The sequence below is a fragment of the Sycon ciliatum genome, chromosome 13, assembly GCF_964019385.1.
Source record: "Sycon ciliatum chromosome 13, ocSycCili1.1, whole genome shotgun sequence".
Classification (NCBI taxonomy): domain Eukaryota; kingdom Metazoa; phylum Porifera; class Calcarea; order Leucosolenida; family Sycettidae; genus Sycon; species Sycon ciliatum.
Window position 1 is genome coordinate 2,685,586 of NC_088655.1, and position 21,512 is coordinate 2,707,097.

The 21,512-nt window shown below is 48.7% G+C and overlaps 1 protein-coding gene and 3 non-coding genes across 4 annotated transcripts; 1 reads left to right on the forward strand and 3 right to left on the reverse strand.

Moving 5' to 3' along the window:
* Nucleotides 1-948: 948 nt before the first annotated feature.
* Nucleotides 949-20,962, reverse strand: LOC135829959 (dystrophin-like protein 1). The gene is made up of 15 exons (XM_065342351.1): nucleotides 20,437-20,962; nucleotides 18,043-18,149; nucleotides 17,517-17,588; nucleotides 17,080-17,181; nucleotides 15,360-15,427; nucleotides 14,716-14,833; nucleotides 14,143-14,334; nucleotides 13,328-13,548; nucleotides 10,459-10,561; nucleotides 7,730-7,837; nucleotides 7,464-7,524; nucleotides 5,890-6,032; nucleotides 4,460-4,561; nucleotides 3,493-3,699; nucleotides 949-3,036 (listed from the first exon to the last, which is right to left on the reverse strand). The coding sequence occupies exons 1-15, from the start codon at nucleotides 20,456-20,458 to the stop codon at nucleotides 2,386-2,388; spliced, it is 2,277 nt and encodes a 758-aa protein (XP_065198423.1). The 5' UTR covers nucleotides 20,459-20,962; the 3' UTR covers nucleotides 949-2,385.
* On the reverse strand, nucleotides 12,336-12,408 carry Trnak-uuu (transfer RNA lysine (anticodon UUU)). Its single transcript has one exon. It is a non-coding gene; the product is annotated as a tRNA-Lys (tRNA).
* Trnak-uuu (transfer RNA lysine (anticodon UUU)) lies at nucleotides 15,775-15,847 on the reverse strand. Its single transcript has one exon. It is a non-coding gene; the product is annotated as a tRNA-Lys (tRNA).
* Trnak-uuu (transfer RNA lysine (anticodon UUU)) lies at nucleotides 16,377-16,449 on the forward strand. The gene has a single exon. It is a non-coding gene; the product is annotated as a tRNA-Lys (tRNA).
* Nucleotides 20,963-21,512: the final 550 nt, after the last annotated feature.

Consider the following 21,512-nt stretch of genomic DNA (forward strand, 5'->3'; position numbering starts at 1 on the left):
GAGCACACATACAGTGATGCCACTCCTCATGGCTGCCTAGTGATGCCACTCCTCATGGCTGCCTAGTGATGCCACTCCTCATGGCTGCCTAGTGATGCCACTCCTCATGGCTGCCTAGTGATGCCACTCCTCATGGCTGCCTAGTGATGCCACTCCTCATGGCTGCCTAGTGATGCCACTCCTCATGGCTGCCTAGTGATGCCACTCCTCATGGCTGCCTAGTGATGCCACTCCTCATGGCTGCCTGCCTAGTTACAACATTCCTCGATTTGCTTACGAGCTAGGAGTCTCAAAATCTAATTTAAAATACAAAGATTCAAAACCATAATGTCGGAGCATACTAAGTCTTCCTGCTTTGTTGTGTCCGGTGGGTGGGTGGTGGGTGTTTGTTTGTCGCAAATGGTGGTGGTAATGTTGAAACAGCTCAGGTGGAAAGTAGGGGGGGGGGGGGGCAGTGTTGAAATTGGTCAGATGGGGAGGGGCAGTGTTGAAACAGGTCAGGTGCATAGGGAGGGGGGGGGGATAAGGGCGGGTAGTGTTGAAACTGGCCAGGTGCATGGGGGGGGGGGGGATAAGGGGGTACCGGGTAGTGTTGAAACAGGCCAGGTGCATGGGGGGGGGGGGGGATAAGGGGGGTAGTGTTGAAACAGGTCAAGGGTGGGTGTGTTGTTGGCAATCATCGTCCTCTATAAACCTAACTACAGTACAGAAAAATGAGGGTTCTGCGAGGGGGGCTCGGTTTCCAGCAAACCGTAGGGGGAGGTGGTTTTGATCAGCTAGTCAGATGGTGTGCGCAGCAATACACCTGTTCCCACCCAGAGTACCTTTATCAGAGGCACAGCAACAATGTGTTGCAATATCTAGAAGTACAGCACTTGAAGCTACCGAGTTTCTGAAGAAAGCTAGCGTAGAACTAGGGCGTAACACGAACTCCGGGAGAGAACACGGATAAGAGTAAGTAGGTAGAAGCTGTTGAAATGGAGATAGGAACTGCCAGAACACCAGTGAGTGGTGGTACTGTCCACAGTCACGGAGTCTCTGCAGTGAAGTGGAAATGAATATCATCACATGATCCACAGAGCAATATCACATGATCATGTATGACTGCTGTACATCAAATAATGCGGCTTGTCTAGAAAGAGCACATGTACCATAAGGTACATTCGGACGGGAAATTGACAATCGTCCACGGGCGCAGAACAGAATCCTCAACTAAGGTTTATGGCATGAAAGGACTTAGGTAGTGAAAGCGAGCAGAAATCTGAATAGAGCGGCGCATGCAATGAACACACACACACACATACACACGCACACACACACACACACGCACACACACACACCTGATGAAATCGACATAGGAAACAAGTCTAAGGGAGATAACAGTGTATGTACGGGCACGGATACCTAGGCGAAATATCTTGAGTCTTACTGTACACACTACACACACTACACACACTACACACACTACACACTGGCATGTACTAAGGCACGGTAATGGAACAAGCATGTACTGTATAATAATAGCGTACACAGCCGTAACTGCATGCAGCACTTTCACGCAACACAGCATATCTCTGAGTAGTGCAATCGACGGCGGCGGCTGTGGCACGTAGCAATTAATGACTACGTGCCGCGACTGGCAGACTAGCAGCGTGTCACACACACACACACACAACACACCAGTACTTGTGCAGTGGCGTGCAGTGCAGTACAGCGAGTCCGTTTCAAAATGACCAAGCTCTGTACAGAGGTAAGCAAGCGAGTGTGAAGGATGAAGTTGACTCACTGAAATCCACACTGACCACGTCGTCGCTCTGGCTGCTGCTGCTGCTGCATGCCATAAATAGTGTACTGGGCTCCGCGAGAATGCAAACCACGCATCATCCAGCAGTGCCAGTGTGTATGCATGTGCGTGCACGCGTGTGCCAAATAGCTGTAGAATATGAAATTATGGAATTGAGACCGTGTAGAGCGGTCGTCGGACTCTGAAGGATTCTTCTAGAAGAGCACTACAGGATACCTGCATGTGTTGGGAGGGGAATGGGCCGGAGGGCGGGGGGGGGGGGGGGGCAGGAAACGGGGCAGGTACGGGGGGAGGGGGAGTACTTATGACTTGGATACAACACATACTGTACCCATGTCTCGACTTTTTAGTATTTACACATGAAACAGAGAGTGAGGCGGTCGTGTCGCAAGCTGACTGACTACCACTGGCGGGCTTATTCGGGTGGCTGTGTTTGTTTCGCGTGACTTTGGCACGTGAACACACTCAGGACCCTCGCTGACCGCAGTGGACTTCACACCCACATGCAACAATGGTGGATTCACCGGCGCAAAGCAAACACACCACACTAGCGGTGGTGTCCACGGCAACGACAACGTGATCTACAAAGCACTATCCGTTGCCATGGTGATGTCCTGCAGAGGCACGTAGGCCGGCCCGTCATTCGGGTACAGCGGCTCGTCTTCGTCCAGATCCAGATCGGATAGAGGCGTCGGCGCTTCCGGCAGCTCAAACAGGACTACTGGCTTAGGCGTCATCGCGTCGTTGCCAGGTGCAACATTGTGACCTGCACGACCACCACCACTCACTGCATTCGTATCAGCACTGGCTTTGAAGCCTTCGAAAGGCGAGAACCGTCCATCGCCGCCATTGCCGTTGCTCTCGGGAACCTTGCCCGAGGGAGTACTCGTTGACGCTTCGTTCGGGTCGAACGAGAATGGAGAGAAGCGGCCGTGTTGTGTTCCATTACCCACGGCTGCTGTTGCTACTGCCTGCTCGCCCTGTCGCGGCTGGAAGTCTTCGTCTGCGGTTGAGCTCTGCATCTTACTAGCAGCAAGGATCTCGGAGAGCATCTCCATTTCACTGGGCTTGTCCGCTGATGCTGATGATGCTGGTGCTGTAGATGCAGCTGAGCTGGTGCTGACTGATTGCTGCTGTACGGGCGGTGCAATAGAGATAGCAGGAACTGTCGTTTTATCCGCTGCTCCTGCTGCTGCTAGCGCCGGCTGTGTGCTGTCTGCTTCCGGTGTCCTCTGTACTCACGCACGCACATTACACACATACACATGTACACACGTACAAACACGCATACACGCACATGCACGTGCACACGCACACGCGCGCGTGCACGCATGCACGCGCACACACACACACACACACACACACACACACACACGAAGCATGACACAACAATGTAAATAGTTTTAATGCATCAGCCGTGCCACCAACACCAGCAGCAGAAGCATAGAATGATGATGATGACGGGAACAGGAGTGATAGCAGAAGCAGAATCACCAGCAGAAAAAGAAAGAGGACAAGAGAAAAACTTTACTCGCCACTGCACTGTATTCGATTTGGAAAGTATTGACACGAAAGGCCTAGTCGAAACTAGATGGCTTCTGTGCTGCGTGTGTTGGAACAAAAGAAAATGTTACGCATTTGGTTAAAAAAAGAAGTCAAATGACCATATCCCGTTGTTACTGTCTTACCTCATAAAGCGTTGTCTTGTGGGTTGCAGGCGGTGGACTGAACACCTCGGTAGTGACTACACGACTGCCACCAGCGCCGGTCGCCGCACTGGCTGCGCCTGTTGGGTCGTCGGACTGCGACGCCTTGTAGCGCTTCAGCTGTGTGCCAATGTGCATGATGTATGCCGCTAGAATCTTGTTCTGGCGCATAACGTGATGTGTATTGGCCTGCAACAACAACAACAACAACAACAACAACAACAACAACAACAACAACAACAACAACATCAACAACAACAACAACAACAACAACAACAACAACAACAACAACAACATCCACCAGCACAGGAATCAGGTATGCATTACCACATGGACTGAGACAAGGATGTTATATATTATTATAATTCCACAATACACAACAAAACAAGGAATTCACCCCAAGTACGGAAAAGACACAACAACAGCAGCAGCAGCAGCAGCAGCAACAACAAGAGATGAGGAAGGTCGCACAGGTAGTCATACAAGCATGCAGAGTCCTAGTGTTGTCAGCACATGAGGGAAGACATGCATAGATATCACAGCGTGTTTAGATCATGCGGAGACTTCGAGAAACACACCACGACACATACATCACGACACACACACATCACGACACACACACATCACGACACACACACATCACGACACACACACACACACACACACACACACACACACACACACACACACACACACACACACACACTGCAGTACATGCATGTCAGCGACGGTGGCGACGGTGGCTATAGCTGCATATGCTCTATCCTGGTTGTTTAGACGGATCAACAACACCGTGCTTTGCTTGCTCTTTACTTGTGTGGCTTGTTGTATTACTACTACTGAGTACTCAATCTATTTCTATTTGCCTGTACAAGAGGCTTTAGCAGCAGTAGCAGCACCACCAGCACTGAGCAGTGTCTGTCCGGCGGCATGTATAGTAAGGCCCTACCTGTGCATCGATACGCGATGCTGTCTCCGCCGACAACTGATCCTTGAGCAGCTGCAGCTGTGCTGTCTGCGCTTTCTGCATCTCCACCCACTGCGCATCCGTCTGCACACATCACACATCACACATCACACGTACACAAGATGCAATACCACACACAGTAACACATGAGATGGGACAGCTCACTGTTTCAACCTTGCTACATCTCGTCAGCTGAGCTCGGAGTTTTTTTCTTCTTTTTTTTACAAAATACACAACTCACCGGCAGGCACATGGGGTGTTGCGGATCCGATCAGGAAAGGGCTCTCATTCTCTCACCTCTCTTCTCACTCACGGCTTCTGTTGGAACGTTCTCCATTTGTTAGTGTTTGTCTTTGTCTACCCATATATTACTCAGTACGTCGTAATTTGACACCGCTTGAATATTCTTACCTTGCGCATTTCACCGTTTGCAACGTGGCTCCTCTGCCTCAGTTTCCGTTCTATTTCTCTGACAGGGGCAGCAACCACCCGTCTGGTGGGTGCCAGCATCTCCCGGCAGTCGCGTTGGAACTCTACAATATGTATTGTTCTTCGATGATTAGGAATCTGCCTTTCTAGCTCTTCGCCATCCGAACTATTATTTATTTGTGCTGTTTCTTGCAGCACTCGCTTTTGACCTTTTTGCATATGTCCGCGTGTGCACTGATGACATCATGCATTATTTTCGGTCACGTGTCTCGCTTCGCGCTTGCAGCTTGTCATTCAAAATGCTGGAAGTTGAAACTGCGCTCGCACTTGTCAGATTTCTTTGCTTGCTGTTTTCTTTGCCAGTCGAGCGTGGGGACGCTACGGTGTCATCCTTCTTGGCTGTGCGCCCGGTACGGGGCCGGGTACGTGCGTCCCCAGCTCTCCGTTCTTGGTTCTTTTTTCTCTTTTGATTTTGATGCTTCAATGGAGTTTTGGTAGTTGTTGTTTGTTCGAAGACATGTGTTTCTAAACTGTTTGTGACGAGGGATCTCGCTCGACCCGTGTGTTAGTCTGACGACCTGGGACACGTGCACGTGCACGACATGGGGCTAGCATGGGAGTTACTGGCCAAACCGATCACAATGAAGTCTACTGACAGTAACACACAAGATAGGGTCCCCAGGGAGCCCCGAGTGGGGCAGGATACGATCACGATTCACGAATGAGCAAGAAGAGAGAGAGACAAAGGATCAGAAATCCGTGAGGCGCAGTGCCGACCAGGTGAACACGGTACAGAAGCAAAAGACCACGGCAAAGGCAAAAACAACCTGCAACGGTCACATACAGCACACAGCAAAGTGGTGCATATGCATGTGGACACAGTGACCGACACACAGACACACCCACACACTCACACACTCACACACATGCCCAAACACGCACACACACACACGCACACACATACACAAGTGAAGTAACATTACCTGCGGCATGGGGCGATCGTCATCTTCCAGCAGAGTAGATGTGAATGGGTTGACTGGGTTAGAGGGTTCCTCAGGGATACTCGTATCAACTAGCATATCCGTAGGAACACTGTCATTGCCCGCTGCTGCTGCTGCTGCTCCCTCTGTGGTAAGAAACACAGCACATCGTGAGCGGGGTTTGAGCTGCTCTAACAATGCTAGACACACCTGTATGAAGTGTATACGAAAACAGTAACACTTCCGGCACCGCAGGCCTCAGTGCAGTGCTGGCGCTTGCCGTTTCGCCTGAACCTAAAGAAGAGAACTCCTCTGACTTCACACACGAGTGTTTGACACGAGTTCATGCCTCTAATCCCGGTGTTCATTCCACTCATCTATACCTGCATCAGCACAAGTCAACTAACCACTGAATGTTCCCCACTGATACAAAACATTTCTTTGTTGCCATCTTCAATAGGTCCGTCAAATAGTAGTAAGAGGTTTTTCATTTGACCCGACGAGACCACACGACGCTTGCAGACCACAGCACGAACAGTTCACCAGCCACACTCCACGAAAGCAAGTAGTATTACTCCCGGCAAGTCTTGCTTCGTTCTATAAAGATGACAGGGAACTCTTCATAGAAGAAGCAGTCGTTGAATGAAAGGGGTTAAGCTGAATAATACTACTTTACAGAGAAGATACCGGCGCAAGGTGTGAACACTCAACTAACTCACATATGCGACAAATCAACACAAAAGGAATAGTGCAGAATGGAGGTGTTCTGAACCCTACAACACACAACTATCACAAGTGCTAAATAAATCACAATAGAGAGGTTAAGTTTCACGTAAAAGTCTTACGTCCGTGAACTTTTACGCCAAAAAGTGAAAAAACTCACGTAAAATTTGACGTGTTTTACGTGAGTTGACTGTCCCGCACGTAAGTTCATGACGTGAGTTTTTGGAAGTTTTGCTTGGTTATTCCGACCGAATTTGTGTGAGTTTCCGGAATTTTATCGAGTTTTATTGAGTTTGTTGAAAGATTTGATATTTGTGCGAACTAAACCCGAATCCTGCCAGGCAAAATTTCACGTCACGTCGCACGTGTAACTTAACCTCTAAAAATTACACGTAACGTGAGATTTGCACCGCGTTTTGAAAAAGGGCAAAAACGTGTAACTTAACCTCTCTAATGAGAAGGAGAGGTACACAGGAATAAGTTGCGCTAGTTTACACGTCACAAAGAGTACTGAGGTGGTGACAAAGACAGGTGAAAAGTAGACGCCAAGTGAAAGCCTACAAATCATCACGGATGTCTAACGTCACATCTGAAGGTTGCTAACTACACAAGGCAAATACTTCACGAACCTGGTGTGTTGCTACTCCATACACAACCAAAATGATGATGTCATTGCATCACCTCACTACTGTTAACACCCAAACGATGATGTCATTGCATCACCTCACCACCCAATGATGATGTCATTATATCACCTCACTACTGTTAACACCCAAATGATGACGTCATTGCATCACCTCTCGAGCTACGGTGTACAAAACACACGCATGCACATGCCCGCTGTTGAAACTGACCTTCAGCCACGCGTGGTAGCAGGGCAGAGTCATCTCGATTCGTGTTCTCTGTCACACCAACCTGCCACACAAGAACAAACCAGCAAGCAATAACGCTGGATTACGGGGAAACGGCAAAACGCACTAGCGAGTACAGGTCTAGCCTGGTGTAGTACAACATTGGTTACAAGACTCTACTCTTATTGGCCACAGGCCATCGTGAGAATAAAGGATTCAAGACAAGCCTCAACAATACCATCATCATACAATCATTGGAGATAACTCACCCCGGGTCTTGCAAACTTTCCCTTGCTGCCGACCTTGAGACGGTTGGGGGGTGGTGTGGGTAACGGCTTACTCAGGACAGCATCAGCACCATTAGAGGACACATTCGCCTGGGCATGCACGGGATAAAGTTTTAAAACAAAAAGCAAAGTTATCACATCCGCATTACCACCGGCTTACAATTGTCTTGAAACAGAAAAAAAGTTAGGGAGATAGCTCACAATCACTGTACCCAAAACGACGCAGGCTTCGAGCCGAGATTTTTGACCTCTACGCAATCCAAGATCCATGCAACATGCAATGGAAATCGAGAGACCATACACTAGCAAGTGCAGACAGGGGCCATGGCGTCAATTGCGGCATACACACTGAGGGTAGGACTTGGCCCTGTGTTGCAAGAGTGACAGGGACAGGCAGCCCGGGTGCGAACTCCACGTCTTTTTTCTCACACTCCAATCCGGCTCATCTTGTCTCTCTAGATGCTACGACTAGGCCTGTCTGAAAAAGGTTTTCAATTTTTTTTCAATTTTGGCCTATTCTTGCATTTTTCAATTTTGGGCATTTTCAATTTTAGGCAGGTTGTGCACCGATTATGCACACACGATCATGTTGTCAGGAGCAGAGTGGATTGTTATTCTTCAATTTCAAAATTAATCGTATGATGTAGCAAAGATAGCCTGCTGATAACAGTTGAACAACCATGTAGATTTGAATCCGACGCGAACCGCCATATTAGCAACTGGTTGCCATGGCAGTGGCCCTTTTTCGGCCGGTTCGTGTTTTGTATTTTTATAGTTTTATAAAGATGATTTTTTAACCCTTTATTGGCCCATACATTGGTCGAACACCGATGTTCCATCACTTCCGTGCTGAGTTTGAGTGGGATGTATACATGCTATGGTATCCATCTTGTTGGTCTCATTCGAAAGGTGAGTTTTCGCACTTTGTCATCCAACCAAGAAAGTATATGACGTGTATACATTGAACGCGAGACAATCGAGCTCGAAGTACGTGATTTTGCAAGTACGTGGATTCGTGAGATGCACTTGAATGCAAGTCATACGTGACCCGCAGCTGAGTCATCAGGCACTCGAAAACTGCACTGTACAAATGTGTGAGTTTAGCTGCACAGCCGAGTGTAGCTAGTGCAGTGGTACGTGGTTTTTATTTCTGTCGGCATTAGTTTGAATTCAAAGTGACGTCAAACAAGATGGCTGGCGCTCCTTTATCTCGGCTCTCTGCGACTGAAGCTCTTGATCGTGAGAACTTCTCAACTGGTCAGGGAGTGAGTCGGATGATGATTATGACGACCTCTTGTCTTCAGACGAGGAAGAAGACTTTGGTGGCAGACAATTATTTTCTGATGCCGAGAGTGACGGCAGTTTGGTGGCCTCTGAAAGTGAAAGAGAGTCAGATAAAGATTCTCCTGTTGGAGTTGTTGAGGATGATGGAGAATGTGTGTTGTCACGGGGTCGAGGTCGTGGTCGCGGGAGAGGTGGCTCAGGTCGGGATGGTCATGGTTGACGAGGAGCTCGCACCACGGGTTGCGGAGTTGAACCTGCTGCAGCTCGTGGTGTTGCACGCGCTGCGAATCGCGGTGCAGCTCGACGCAGAGGTGCAACGCAAGGCAGAGGTGGACGGGGTGGTGGTGAACCACAGGCTGCTGGTGGTGAGTAAAAGATTTGGGAAGAGGAAGACGATTGCAACCCACCCGTGTTCGCGTCTGAACCAGAGAGAGCTGCTGGTTTGCACTTGCCCCAATAACTCAAGGCTGAGAGGGAGTTGGATTTCTTCAATCTATTTTTTCAGAAGAAAGTCCTCCAAACTATTGTGCATCACACCAACTTGTATGCTTGGATGTGGATTCCGTCCAAGCCATCACATGCCCAGTCTGATGGAAGCTGGGAAGAGACAAATGTTGACGAAATGAGAAGGTTTATTGCCTTCCTGATTTACATGGGCCTTGTGCTCGTCAGTAGTTATGAGCAGTACTGGAGCATAGCAAACCTGTATAACGGTCTGTGGGGAAGAACCTTCTTCACCAAACACCGCTTCGAGATCTTGCTGTGCTTTCTCGATGTCGACAACCCATCAAACGACCCAGAAGATCGTCTCTACAAGGTCTGCTATGTGTACGATTGCGTCCGCACAGCATGCAAGGAGTATTGGCAGCCGAAGCACCATGTGTCCGCCGATGAAAAAATGATACGTTTCAAGGAGAGCCTACACAGTATGAAGGTTATCACCAGCACTGACCAGCTAGACAGCATACTTACTCAGAGAGTTTTTGCTACTGTGACAACACGTCACGTATAAGTTTGACGTGTGTATTGTATACGGTACGAAACAGTTGGTTGCAACTTCGGCGATGATGTTTTTAGGCGACCTCCAGTGTGGGGAGCAAATCCATTCCTATTGTATACGGGTTTCGTAAATTATCAGAAACAGTAGAATGGCTACTACTTCCTTCTCCTTTGGTATTTTTGCTGTGGATTTGACTATCCATACATATAAATCGGCCGATAAAGGGTTTAACTTTTAAAGGATTCATTCGAATCTTATAGGTTTTATTTCCAATTTTGAACTCCATTTTCGTGATTTTTTTACATTTTGCGGATAGGCCTAGCTATAGTAGCTACGACTCCATGGGCTTGACCACCGTCAGCATGATGACATCATCGTTACATCAGGGTGACATCATCATTACATCAGGGTGACATCATCACCATACCTGTGTGCTTCCAGCTGGCATGAATGCATTGGCCAGACCTTGCTCCTGCTTGAGTTTGAACTGCAGTATCATCAACTGCCGCTGTGCTGGACTCAGCTTATAACTGAAGCAACAGACACAGAACAGCAATACACTCGTTTATCCAAGCAGTCCGGGACCAGGCACTGCCCGTAACTTCGAAATGTCCACAACTCCGAATCACAGACATTTTTGATGGTGAAAGGCCATAGATATGGCATACGGCGTCCCTATTTCCACAAAAGAATTGTAATATTTCCACTGAAACTCTCCAAAACGTCAAAGGAAACTCGCCCAAAGGCACTGCCCGGTAGACAGGCTACAATGTAAGTGCCCAACTAACTTCGGTGTCCGTATAACCGAGGTATGAGTGTGCTCGTGACTTCGGTGTCCGTATAACCGAGGTATGAGTGTGCTCGTGACTTCGGTGTCCGTATAACCGAGGTATGAGTGTGCTCGTGACTTCGGTGTCCGTATAACCGAGGTATGAGTGTGCTCGTGACTTCGGTGTCCGTATAACCGAGGTATGAGTGTGCTTGTGACTTCGGTGTCCGTATAACCGAGGTATGAGTGTGCTCGTGACTTCGGTGTCCGTATAACCGAGGTATGAGTGTGCTCGTGACTTCGGTGTCCGTATAACCGAGGTATGAGTGTGCTCGTGACTTCGGTGTCCGTATAACCGAGGTATGAGTGTGCTCGTGTACATCTATGTACAATATATTATCTACATGTACTTTGAAGAAGCAAATGAAGAAATCAGTGACCCCGCCAGTGAAGTTCGACCTCATCAGTAACGTTGCGTCACGTTCAAGTGCACAGCGTGTGTGTGTGTGGGGGGGGGGGGGGGGGGGTGGTGTGCGTGAGTGTGCGCCCATGTTTGTGTGTGTGTTGGGGGGGGGGGGGGGGGGGTGCGTGAGTGTGCACCCATGTGTGTGTGTGGGGGGGGGGGGGGGTGCGCGAGTGTGTGTGTGTGGTGCTGTTCCGCACCTCAGCCTCAGCCTCCCGAGCCCCGGCAAGTCTATGTGCAGGATGCCTGCTGTGCTGCGCACTGTGCTGTGTGTGCCCGCTGCTTTCGGTCTGTGCAAGGCCGCGGTCGTCACCGGTGCTCGAGGACTGGCCCGCGCCCGACTGCCCAGCAGCGTAATTCGTTCAGCCATGTATGCGTGTGTTCTCGCCGGTTCCGTTTGCCCCACCATCTCCGGCGTCATCAGGCTGCGTGCTCCATCTTCCTCTCTGATGCCCCTCCGGGGCCCACGTGACCCCTGTGGCAGTGGCTCTACAGGACAGGACAGGACAGGTGTGTGGTGCTATCCGTGCAGCACTGGCCGATGCTACTGGTGCTATTATAGTCATGTTGTCAAATTTAACTTGCAAGCTACAGTGCAAGCTACAGTGCAAGCTACAGTGCAAGCTACAGTGCAAGCTACAGTGCAAGCTACAGTGCAAGCTACAGAGCGTTTCAAAAGTCCAGACCTCTGGTTTCAAAAAACCGTTAGGCCAGCATCTATACCACATAAAATCTGTGATCACTTTGTGCATAAAATTTTCGAAATTGGGCGTCTGTTATCCAATCGCTTAGAAATTTACATGAGAAAAATTGCGTGAGGTGCCTGAGCAATATTCCGAAGAAATTTCAAAAAGCTCAAACCAAATTTGAATTATTCGAAAAAGTCTAGAGCATCGATCTCGACCTTTTGATTTCGTCGCATTTGGTGTGCTCTACCCAAGTACTCAATTCAGACAGGAGCAGAGGCAAAGGAGATAATGCACTGTAGGCTCTGTTCTTGAACTATGGGACCGGTAGAAAACATAATTCTATCCAGGGGTCTGAAGAAGAAAATCAAAACAAAAAATGTGGTCGCCCAATAAGGGACTCGAACCCTTGACCCTCAGATTAAAAGTCTGATGCTCTACCAACTGAGCTAACCGGGCTACATACTATGTTGGCTCGCTTACAGCCTGATAGACCAGTGTGAGCAACACCACTCGACCCCTGCAAACTGATTGGTCGCATAATGCCTGACATGAGGGACCTTTCGCACCACGCGTACGGATACGAAACGAATGCTGATTCGTCACCTGGGTTCGAGGATTCGTCAGAGTCGCCGCGGAGAGCTCGTTTTCACGAATGAAAGCCTCTTCATTCGTGGCACGCTCCAAATCCGTCAGGTACACATTTTTTTGCAAGGTACACATGTTTTGCCAGATACACATTTTTCCCTTGATTCCATGATCCATGCACGTGTGCGCGAACACACCCGTACGCCAAGGTACCGGCCATATTCGTAGTTGCCATGCAGATTTGCATTACGACTTGCGAAACCTGAATTCTGTTTTCAACGAAATGATTACGAGACGAATCAAACTTTCGTTTCGCATTCGATTCGTAGCAAATGCGAAAGGTCCCTATGGTCAGTTGGTTCCCCACTGTCCACATGCCATGATCACTTTCTACACAGACTTGTCACATGACCAAGGCTGATGTGAACACCATTCTAAACAGATACATGTACATGTACAACAGAGGTGGCAAGTGAATTCCGACCCCTGATTTTCGTGCTAGAGTGCAGTGTTGTACATGTTCGTCCTTCGGGCAAGACGACAGCAGCACCGATTCCAGTGGCCTCCACTTGAAGTTCGTAGTGCTACAATCGAGTGCTGGGTCTTTGCGATGTGAGCGCATCGAGCTGGGGTCGAGTTTCAGTTGCCAGCATTTCAATTTGAACCTGGATTTTTCTAATTTTTTTTACAAAGACCACTTAAATGCCACACATGAGATGCAGCTGGGGGAAGCACGCACAACCTGAATCCGAATTTGCCGGTGGACAGTCCACCAGCTGTGACAGCTTACCCATCCAGTAGTGCTTCCTCGTTGGTTGACTGCTGCACATCGGCAGAGTTGAGCAGCAGGCTCTGTCCAAACGCATACAAGTGTTTCTGATACTCCAGCAGATTGGTCTCGTAGTCGTCCTCCATGGTCACTATGGCGTTGGGCGGCAGCTCCGTAGCCTCGACGACTGACATGTCCAGGTTGAAGTTATTCAGCATGTCCCCGGGACTTGTGGACAATCTCTGTGTATGGATGATGAAAAGCAAAACATGATAGGACAGTGCGTATTATACTCCAGTGCGTATTATACTCCAGTGCGTATTATACTCCAGTGCGTATTATACTCCAGTGCGGCTTATACCCCGGAAAATACAGTTATCACAACACTACTGTAGAATTGATACAGACAACACTTCCGGAAGGTGAAATGAATAAATAAATTCACTTGTGACACTTGCCAGAAGGACAATATGATGGTGATCACATCGCTATGACTATGCCTCTGTTAGCATCAGCAGTGCTGGGATCAGACCTGCCGCCCTGGCATTTGCACCACTACGCCATAGCTGGCTGGTCCATCCATGACAGTTGGTAGAAGGACAATGTGACGGCGATAACATCACTTTGACATTGCCTTTCTTCACATCACCCATGCATCAGGCTATCATGACATCACCCCATCACTATATCATGGATAGCTAACCCAAGTACGACAGTTGGTAGAAGGACAATATGATGGCAATCACATCACCATCACGATGCCTCCTTCACATCACCACCATGCAATGGATAAGACAAACCATTCTGAATCCGCCACACCACCACTCCACCATTACCTCTCTGCGTGTCGGCTCCCCATCCGTGTCATCCACACTCGTACCCTCATCACCGTCCTTCTTCTCCTTCAGTTTCTTCAGCTTCTCCGGTGGCAACAGGCCGGGGATGTTCACAGCATCCGTCGACTGTTGTAGCTTGCAGCAGATGTCAAACGCCTGACCTATGGTGCGTACAATACGCAGAGCATGAGACTAGGGAAAACAACAAGATGAAAGAAAGGAGAGCATGGAATTGTGACTGGGAGCATTGAACACACAATACATGATGTGTGACATGTTGGGAATGACGGTTTTGCAAAGTACAACGTACATTACACATGCACTGGGCTGCTACCAAACATGTGAGAGGCTCGAAGGCAGATGAAATACCGTACGCGCTCGAATACAACCCCCCCCCCCCCCCCCCTTCGAATTTGCCCTCCCCCCTCTCCCCTCCCTCTCCCCCCCCCCCACCCACCCACACGCCACCACCAACAAAACATCAGATAACCGATCACAACTGTGTCCTCTGCTGGGCTGGATATTGCCAGGTGTTGTGCCCAGCAGCAATGCCCAGATTAATCACAGTATTACCTTCTTGTATGCCTTGAAGACAGCACAGACAAACGTCTTGCGATTGCCAGCCGCCTCCACGCGTGCAATAAAGCTGAAGATCTTCTTGTCCAGCGAGTCATGGGACACGTAGAATATCCTACCGATAACGACAAACAAACACCATGGAACACACACACAACTAGTTGAGAGGCAAACACGGAGGCTCTACAGTGCAGACACATGCCGGCAAGCATGAATTCTTCTATACCGTGTTTCACCGGTGAATCGCAACAGCCCATTTTCCGGTCACTGTTGTAAAGTCCCAGTGTGACGATAAGGCTTGAAAGTATACTAGAGAAAAACATTCAAAAATGATGTCGAAGAGCCTGAAGTGTGTCCTTTTGCTCTGTGTTATTGTGTTCTTCCCTCCAAGGAACTGTGTTCTCCAGACTAGAGTAAGGTGTTACGATACATCACAACTTCATCTGCAGCATGCATGCAGAGGTAAGTAGAATTCTTTTCTCCAGGGGAAAAATTCCCCCTTCTTGAACCTCGGGGTTTGTTGTAAAAAGCAGGGGCTTGTATACGGAGAATACTCTCGCATGCCCACATGCTCTTATTTTAAGCAAACCGACAAGAGGAGCATAAATCACTACACATGGAGCATTCACTCGGGATCTCACCGATATATGGGACTTTCTAGGATTACTTGAGGATTGGCGACAAGGTCTTCGGGAGTCCTCTTCCGCTGCTGCACATACACACGCACACACACGCACACACACACGCACACACACGCGTACCCACACACACACACACCATGCCATTGCATGTTCAAAGCAACACAGAATGCATCCGGTTCAAATCAAAGCTATGTCCTAGAGCCTGTCACGCACAGCACACAAGAACACCTGGCAAGTGTCACCACACGTGTCACTATGCAGCAGTGTGATGCACATTTCCTGCTGACTTGACACCGAATCACAGGCGTGCAGAAGTGTCATAGTCATCCATCATACAGGCCACAAAATGACCACGGTCTGGGCATCATGCATGCTCTGCCAATTCGATTTAAAAAAAAGAAGGAAAAAAGCTAGTCGCCCAATAAGGGACTCGAACCCTTGACCCTCAGATTAAAAGTCTGATGCTCTACCAACTGAGCTAACCGGGCTACATACTTAATGCACACGGATGACTCATTACCAGCACTGAGAACACACAAAATGCCCCTGTGTAAACTCAGTCGAATGCCAACAACCACTGCACACTACACTGGACAGTGCAAGCTCGAGCACCAGTACCGTAGTTCCGCGCATATAAGCCCACATGGGCTTATATGTGAAATAATGCAGTTTGGGGATAAAATATCCAGTAAAACATGTTCGTTTTTTTAGCCCATGGGCCAATACTCGAATTTTGAAGGTTCACGAAAAAGTGCAAGTCAGTGCTCATAGTGGGTCTACCATACTCTACTGGTAAACTGCACTGACCTGCTGTACCATGGTAGGAAGAGTCCACATTGTGAAAAATTCTTGTTGACACGCGAGTTGCATTTGTCTGTTTATAAGCCCATGGGCTTATAAACGGAGGTGGGCTTATATCCGGATATAGGCCAGTGGGCTTATATGCGCGGAATTACGGTATTGCCAATTCATACAATACATGTATGAACACGTCAGATATCGCCATTACAGTATGTAGCCCGGTTAGCTCAGTTGGTAGAGCATCAGACTTTTAATCTGAGGGTCAAGGGTTCGAGTCCCTTATTGGGCGACTAACTTTTTTTCTTTTTTTCTATATTTAAAGCTCGTCATGGTCATACAGTTCATGCCGTGCAGGTTCATGCCGTGCAGAATAGAAAATAGTGGACAACATGAATGGAACAGAGCGTGGACAAGGTGCAAGAGCAGGGCTGCCACTTTTTCCGTCGGCAGACATCTGAAAGCAGTCCATGGGTTTCCCCCGGACAGGGGCCAAGGGGTAGTAAGCAGATAGCACTTCCCTTTGTAAGCCGAAGCATTCTTAGGATTCTAAGAGCCTGAAACAACAGACGGGAGCAATCCTAATGAGAAATTCAAGATTGTTTTCGGTCAGTTTGTCGGAACGACCTGTAAGTCACCAAATATTCGACGCATATCATTTTCGGCTATTTTCGGCCTGGGCATTTTTGGTCGAAAATGTGTTGGAGCCGAAATTTTGTTTTGCACTGTTCAGTGTGACAGTGTATACAGGCAGCATTAGTGCAGGCTGAAATTTTAATGCGGCCGAAACTGATACGCGTCGAAGTTTTGTAGACTTACAGTGTAGAGATCAAGAGAGTCATAGCCAGCAATCGGCGCAAGTGGTAGCCCTGTAGTGGTAGCCCTGTATTAAAGAGCAACAACACCACGACGATGGCCTTACCCTCTTTCTCTTCTTCTTGACATACTTGGTGACTTTCACCCCGGACACGGACACATTGATCGTGGCCTTGGTCTTCTTCATACTCTTGGCACGGAACTCATACTGTGCATATACAACACACACACACACACACACACACACACACACACACACACATACGCAGAGTCACTAGAATCCATTGCGATCGGTTCGGCAGTCACTCTGACAGGGCAGGAATATGCATGCAAGCACGCAAGCCCATGCCCCCCCCCTCTTTCTCTGAGCTATCCCATAGTCCTCCCCAGACCAATCCAATTTCCTGGATCCCCCTCCCCTCGCCAACAGCATCAATAGCAGTAGTGGTGGCAGGAGCAGCAACAGCAGCAACAGTAGCAACAGCAGCAACAGCAGCAACAGCAGTAACAGCAGCTGTATGGTGATGCATGCAGTACACTTACTCGGATTCGTCTCATGCACGAGACAATCTCAACACGGCTGCTTGGCTTGGACACTTCGAGACTGCCAATGAACTGCACAGCATACGTACACATACACACACACACACAGACATGCACATGCACATGCACACGTACCAGGAAATACACTAAAGGTACATGTCAAAACACCATGCAACTAAGTGTACTGTATTGAGTACAAGCTTCTATACCAGCCAGGCTTTCAGGCTTTCTACAAAGCACGCACAAGATACTACAATATCCACTGGACTCATAGGTAAATTGGAATCTTGGGAAATAAATAACGTTGGCACCACACCATACTGGCCATATGCCATATTTCCCCGAGAATAAGTCAACCTTTAACGACCGAAAACCGGAACTAAAAAGGGGGTTGTCGACTTACAATCGAGGCTTATTAACTATCATTAAACCGGGTAATTGAGGTCCCAAGCATGGATGGGACTTTGACTTATAAACGGGAAAATACGGCACATGGTTGTTGGTACAGGTACCGGTGGCAGCCTACCTTGGCCGTAAACGACAGTCCATGCATGAACGCCTCGTCATTGTGTAACGGGACACGTGTGTCTCGGCTATCGTCCAGGTCTTCATATTGCCGTTTGTTCGGACGAGCTACGTGGACAAACGCGCAAACACATATGTATACACATACAGACGGGTCAGATAAACATGGACATGCACATACGTTTTATACGTCTACATACAGACATGCATGCAAGTGAGTGCACAGGCATGCACGTGCGCAAGTGTGCACACACACATGTGCACACACACACACACGTGCACACACACACACACACACGTGCACACACACACACACACACACACACACACACACACACACACGTGCATACACACATGCACACACACGTGCACACACACACACACACACACACACACACACACACACACACACACACACACACATGGGCTACATCATCAACTCTGACAACAGTAACTACTAAGTAGTACAAGTTATCAATCTATTTTTTATCTCCATGTCAAAATGCAATACACGTATCCTCAAGCGGAGTCAAGGGTATGCCCTGGGGCCCCTGTAATGCTGTACGTAAGTAATAATATTAGTTTGTGTGCAAGTGTGAATTACCACGGAAACAGAAACTAAGTGTCTGCATTGGTTGTATCTACATAACCACAACCACACTAACACACACACACATGCAAGCAGAGCACACACACATGCAAGCAGAACACACACACATGCAAGCAGAACACACACACACATGCAAGCAGAACACACTACATAGATGACAGTGAGGTACAAATATTTCTTCCATCCACAGAAACTGACACACGCAACAAGAGAGGTGAAGGAGAGGTGAAATAATATGTTAATACTTCAAACTTTGCTTTTTCCAATACTGGATTCAAATAAAATTAAATCCAGTATTGGAAATGCCCCCCCCCCCCCCCCCCCCCCCTTCTGGAAGGTACCAAACCGTCACCGTGAGTGGGCAAGGTTTTCAGCTACTACTACTGGCGTTCTATCTACAACTAACAAGTAGTTTGATGGGACGCTAGAAATACTGAGCGAGCAGTCAGTTTGTGAGGAGACCTCTTTGTCCGATCTCTCTATCTCTCTCTCTCTCTCTTCGTCCCAGTACAATGTAGTCGGTTCATGGTGATGCTGATAGAGAGTGTGTGACCGTGGTCGTTATATCGTGCATGACACCGTTGCAAGAAGCACATCAAATAATTCTAGCCCATCGGTTCTCGATCTCCTTTCTGACCCTTCGCCGCTCACGCCATGCCAGTCGCTAACGTTACGTTACGCTGCGCCCGCTGATCGGATCAGGGCACGCACGCATGCACACGGTCGTCCGGCCAGTCTGGCCAACTGAACAGTAACTGTAACAAATATTCGACTTCTACTAATTCTAGTTGTGCTGAAGGATTTCAGAGTAGCTACCTCGGCTTACTACAACCGAGCGGTGGCTCGCTTGTTCGGATGGTCAGTGTGGAACGAAACCTTTTCCGCACAACTAGCGCGCACGGCAACCGAGGACAGCTACTGTACCGCACGCTGTCACTCCGCATATCGCGCAGTCAGAATCACTTCACCCATCACAACCCACACAAGAGCCAGCCCTGAAGGGGCTAACTGCGAACACAAAAGCGAAAGTACCTCCTCACTCAGTGACAACAGCGATCCAAAGTTTGTTACTCGAGAGCACGCGAGCAAAATGAACGAAGCAAGTAAAATCGTTGCTCTCCTCACGTGAAAATCGGATGTGATCACTTTGCCAGAAACAAAGAGAACCGCTACTGGAATCACTACCTATCAAAATAATTTCCAAAAGCCTAGCGCACACATACTAGGCGCTAGGCCCGCATTCTCAACGCAGAAGGGGGGCATTTCCTCGTGGTCCATCCACGCGCAACAGGCACAAGAAATCCCCGTGTAACTCCCCAGGCCAGGCAAGCATTTCGTGCTACATGTAGTATCCAGACGAAGACAACTTTTCGGAGGGCGCAAGTGCCCGCTATCGATCAACTAAGTCCTTGCCGCCACTGATCGCACATCCACATGCAGCACACACACATCAGCGCCAGCCACACAGCGAGGTGACAGTCTCGGTGAAACGACAAGGCCCACAGAAAGCAAACAACAGATGGACGAGTAAGAGAAACAAGAAGAAGAAAATTGAAACTGTCAGTCGTCCATCATCTATATCGTAACTAATTACTTGGTAACAGGAAAATCTCAATCCTAATCATGTCATCTCTAGGAGGACAATCAATCAGCTCCAAGCCAGCAGTATCAAGGCTGAACCGTGGAACATGAGTTACATTTGCCTATAATTTTAGCTTGCAATGTTCTTCGCTCGCTCGCTAGCTAGCGCAAACAAACGGTAGGTGTACACAGTCATGTACTTACTCTTGGTTCGTTTCAAGCTCATCCTGCCACTCGAGGAGCGCTAGCAGCCAGCGTTAGCCTCCACGAAACAGCGCTCCAGCACGACCTGCTACTACGGCCAGCGCGCTCGCTTTCTCTGCACTGCACTGCGATATTACTGACTTATCCACTACGTGTCGAGCTAGCTGCTAGGATAACGTCCTGAAGGAACGACGTTCTCCTTTACTCTACAGCTAGTTGTAACGTAGTGCACAAGCACGAAGCTTGCCTTCACTTCAGCGACACTAGTTCCTCTATGCTAGTACTAGTGTTACTAGCCACTGTCCTCTGCAGTGCACTGACTCTGTGCAGTGCATGCAGCGCTTTGACCAGTTACCTGCAGCAGCTGTAGTGTAGGTAACTACTGCTCGGTGAAGCACTGGCCAAATCTATGACTATGCTGCGTAGATATCTACTTCCAGACCATACAATAATGATACAGCTACAGAGGACAGTACAGATGGACGGAAGGAGCACAGCGAAGAAGTAGTTCCATCATCCACTGAACCGTCATGCCAGGAAGTGCACGAGAGAGTCCTTGACTTGATCTTGCAAGTATTAGTTGCAGCTTGACTCTTTTTTTCTTTTTTTTATCCCACTCACCATGCATGATGAGTCGAGTCTGTTGTCAGTAGATCTACGACAGTACTCAGTAGTGTTGACCTGCATGGTGCGTGGTGGTAGGCTGGTGCACAAATGGTGCATGCATGCCGTGGAGGTTGACCATGTAACATTGTTGACGGCGCGCGCGGCGGGTCGGTGACCGAGTTGCCTGCATGCCGACTGGCTGACTGCGCGTGAGACACTGCGCTCATGTCGTAGTCGACGTAGATCTGTAGATCTACCATGTGTGACCGGGGGGGGGGGGGGGACCATGTCGACCACGAAAGGCCTTCGTTGCGTTTGTTTTGAGTGCGACATGTTCATCTTCCTCAAACGCGACACAAAGTTTTGAGTCACGTGTCACGATTACTATGGAAACAGCATAGATGTATGCTTGGTTCCATGATGTCCTATCTGATCTAGGACATCTCCAGTCCAGGACTGGTCGACCATGT

Excerpts from the sequence above, each read along its gene's own strand:
- LOC135829959 (XM_065342351.1), bottom strand. The coding sequence starts at position 20,458 with ATGAGCTTGAAACGAACCAAGA. Across the intron at positions 17,589-18,042 it reads GACTGTCGTTTACGGCCAAG|TTCATTGGCAGTCTCGAAGT; the intron begins GTAGGCTGCCAC and ends TATGCTGTGCAG. Across the intron at positions 17,182-17,516 it reads CGTGCATGAGACGAATCCGA|TATGAGTTCCGTGCCAAGAG; the intron begins GTAAGTGTACTG and ends GTATATGCACAG.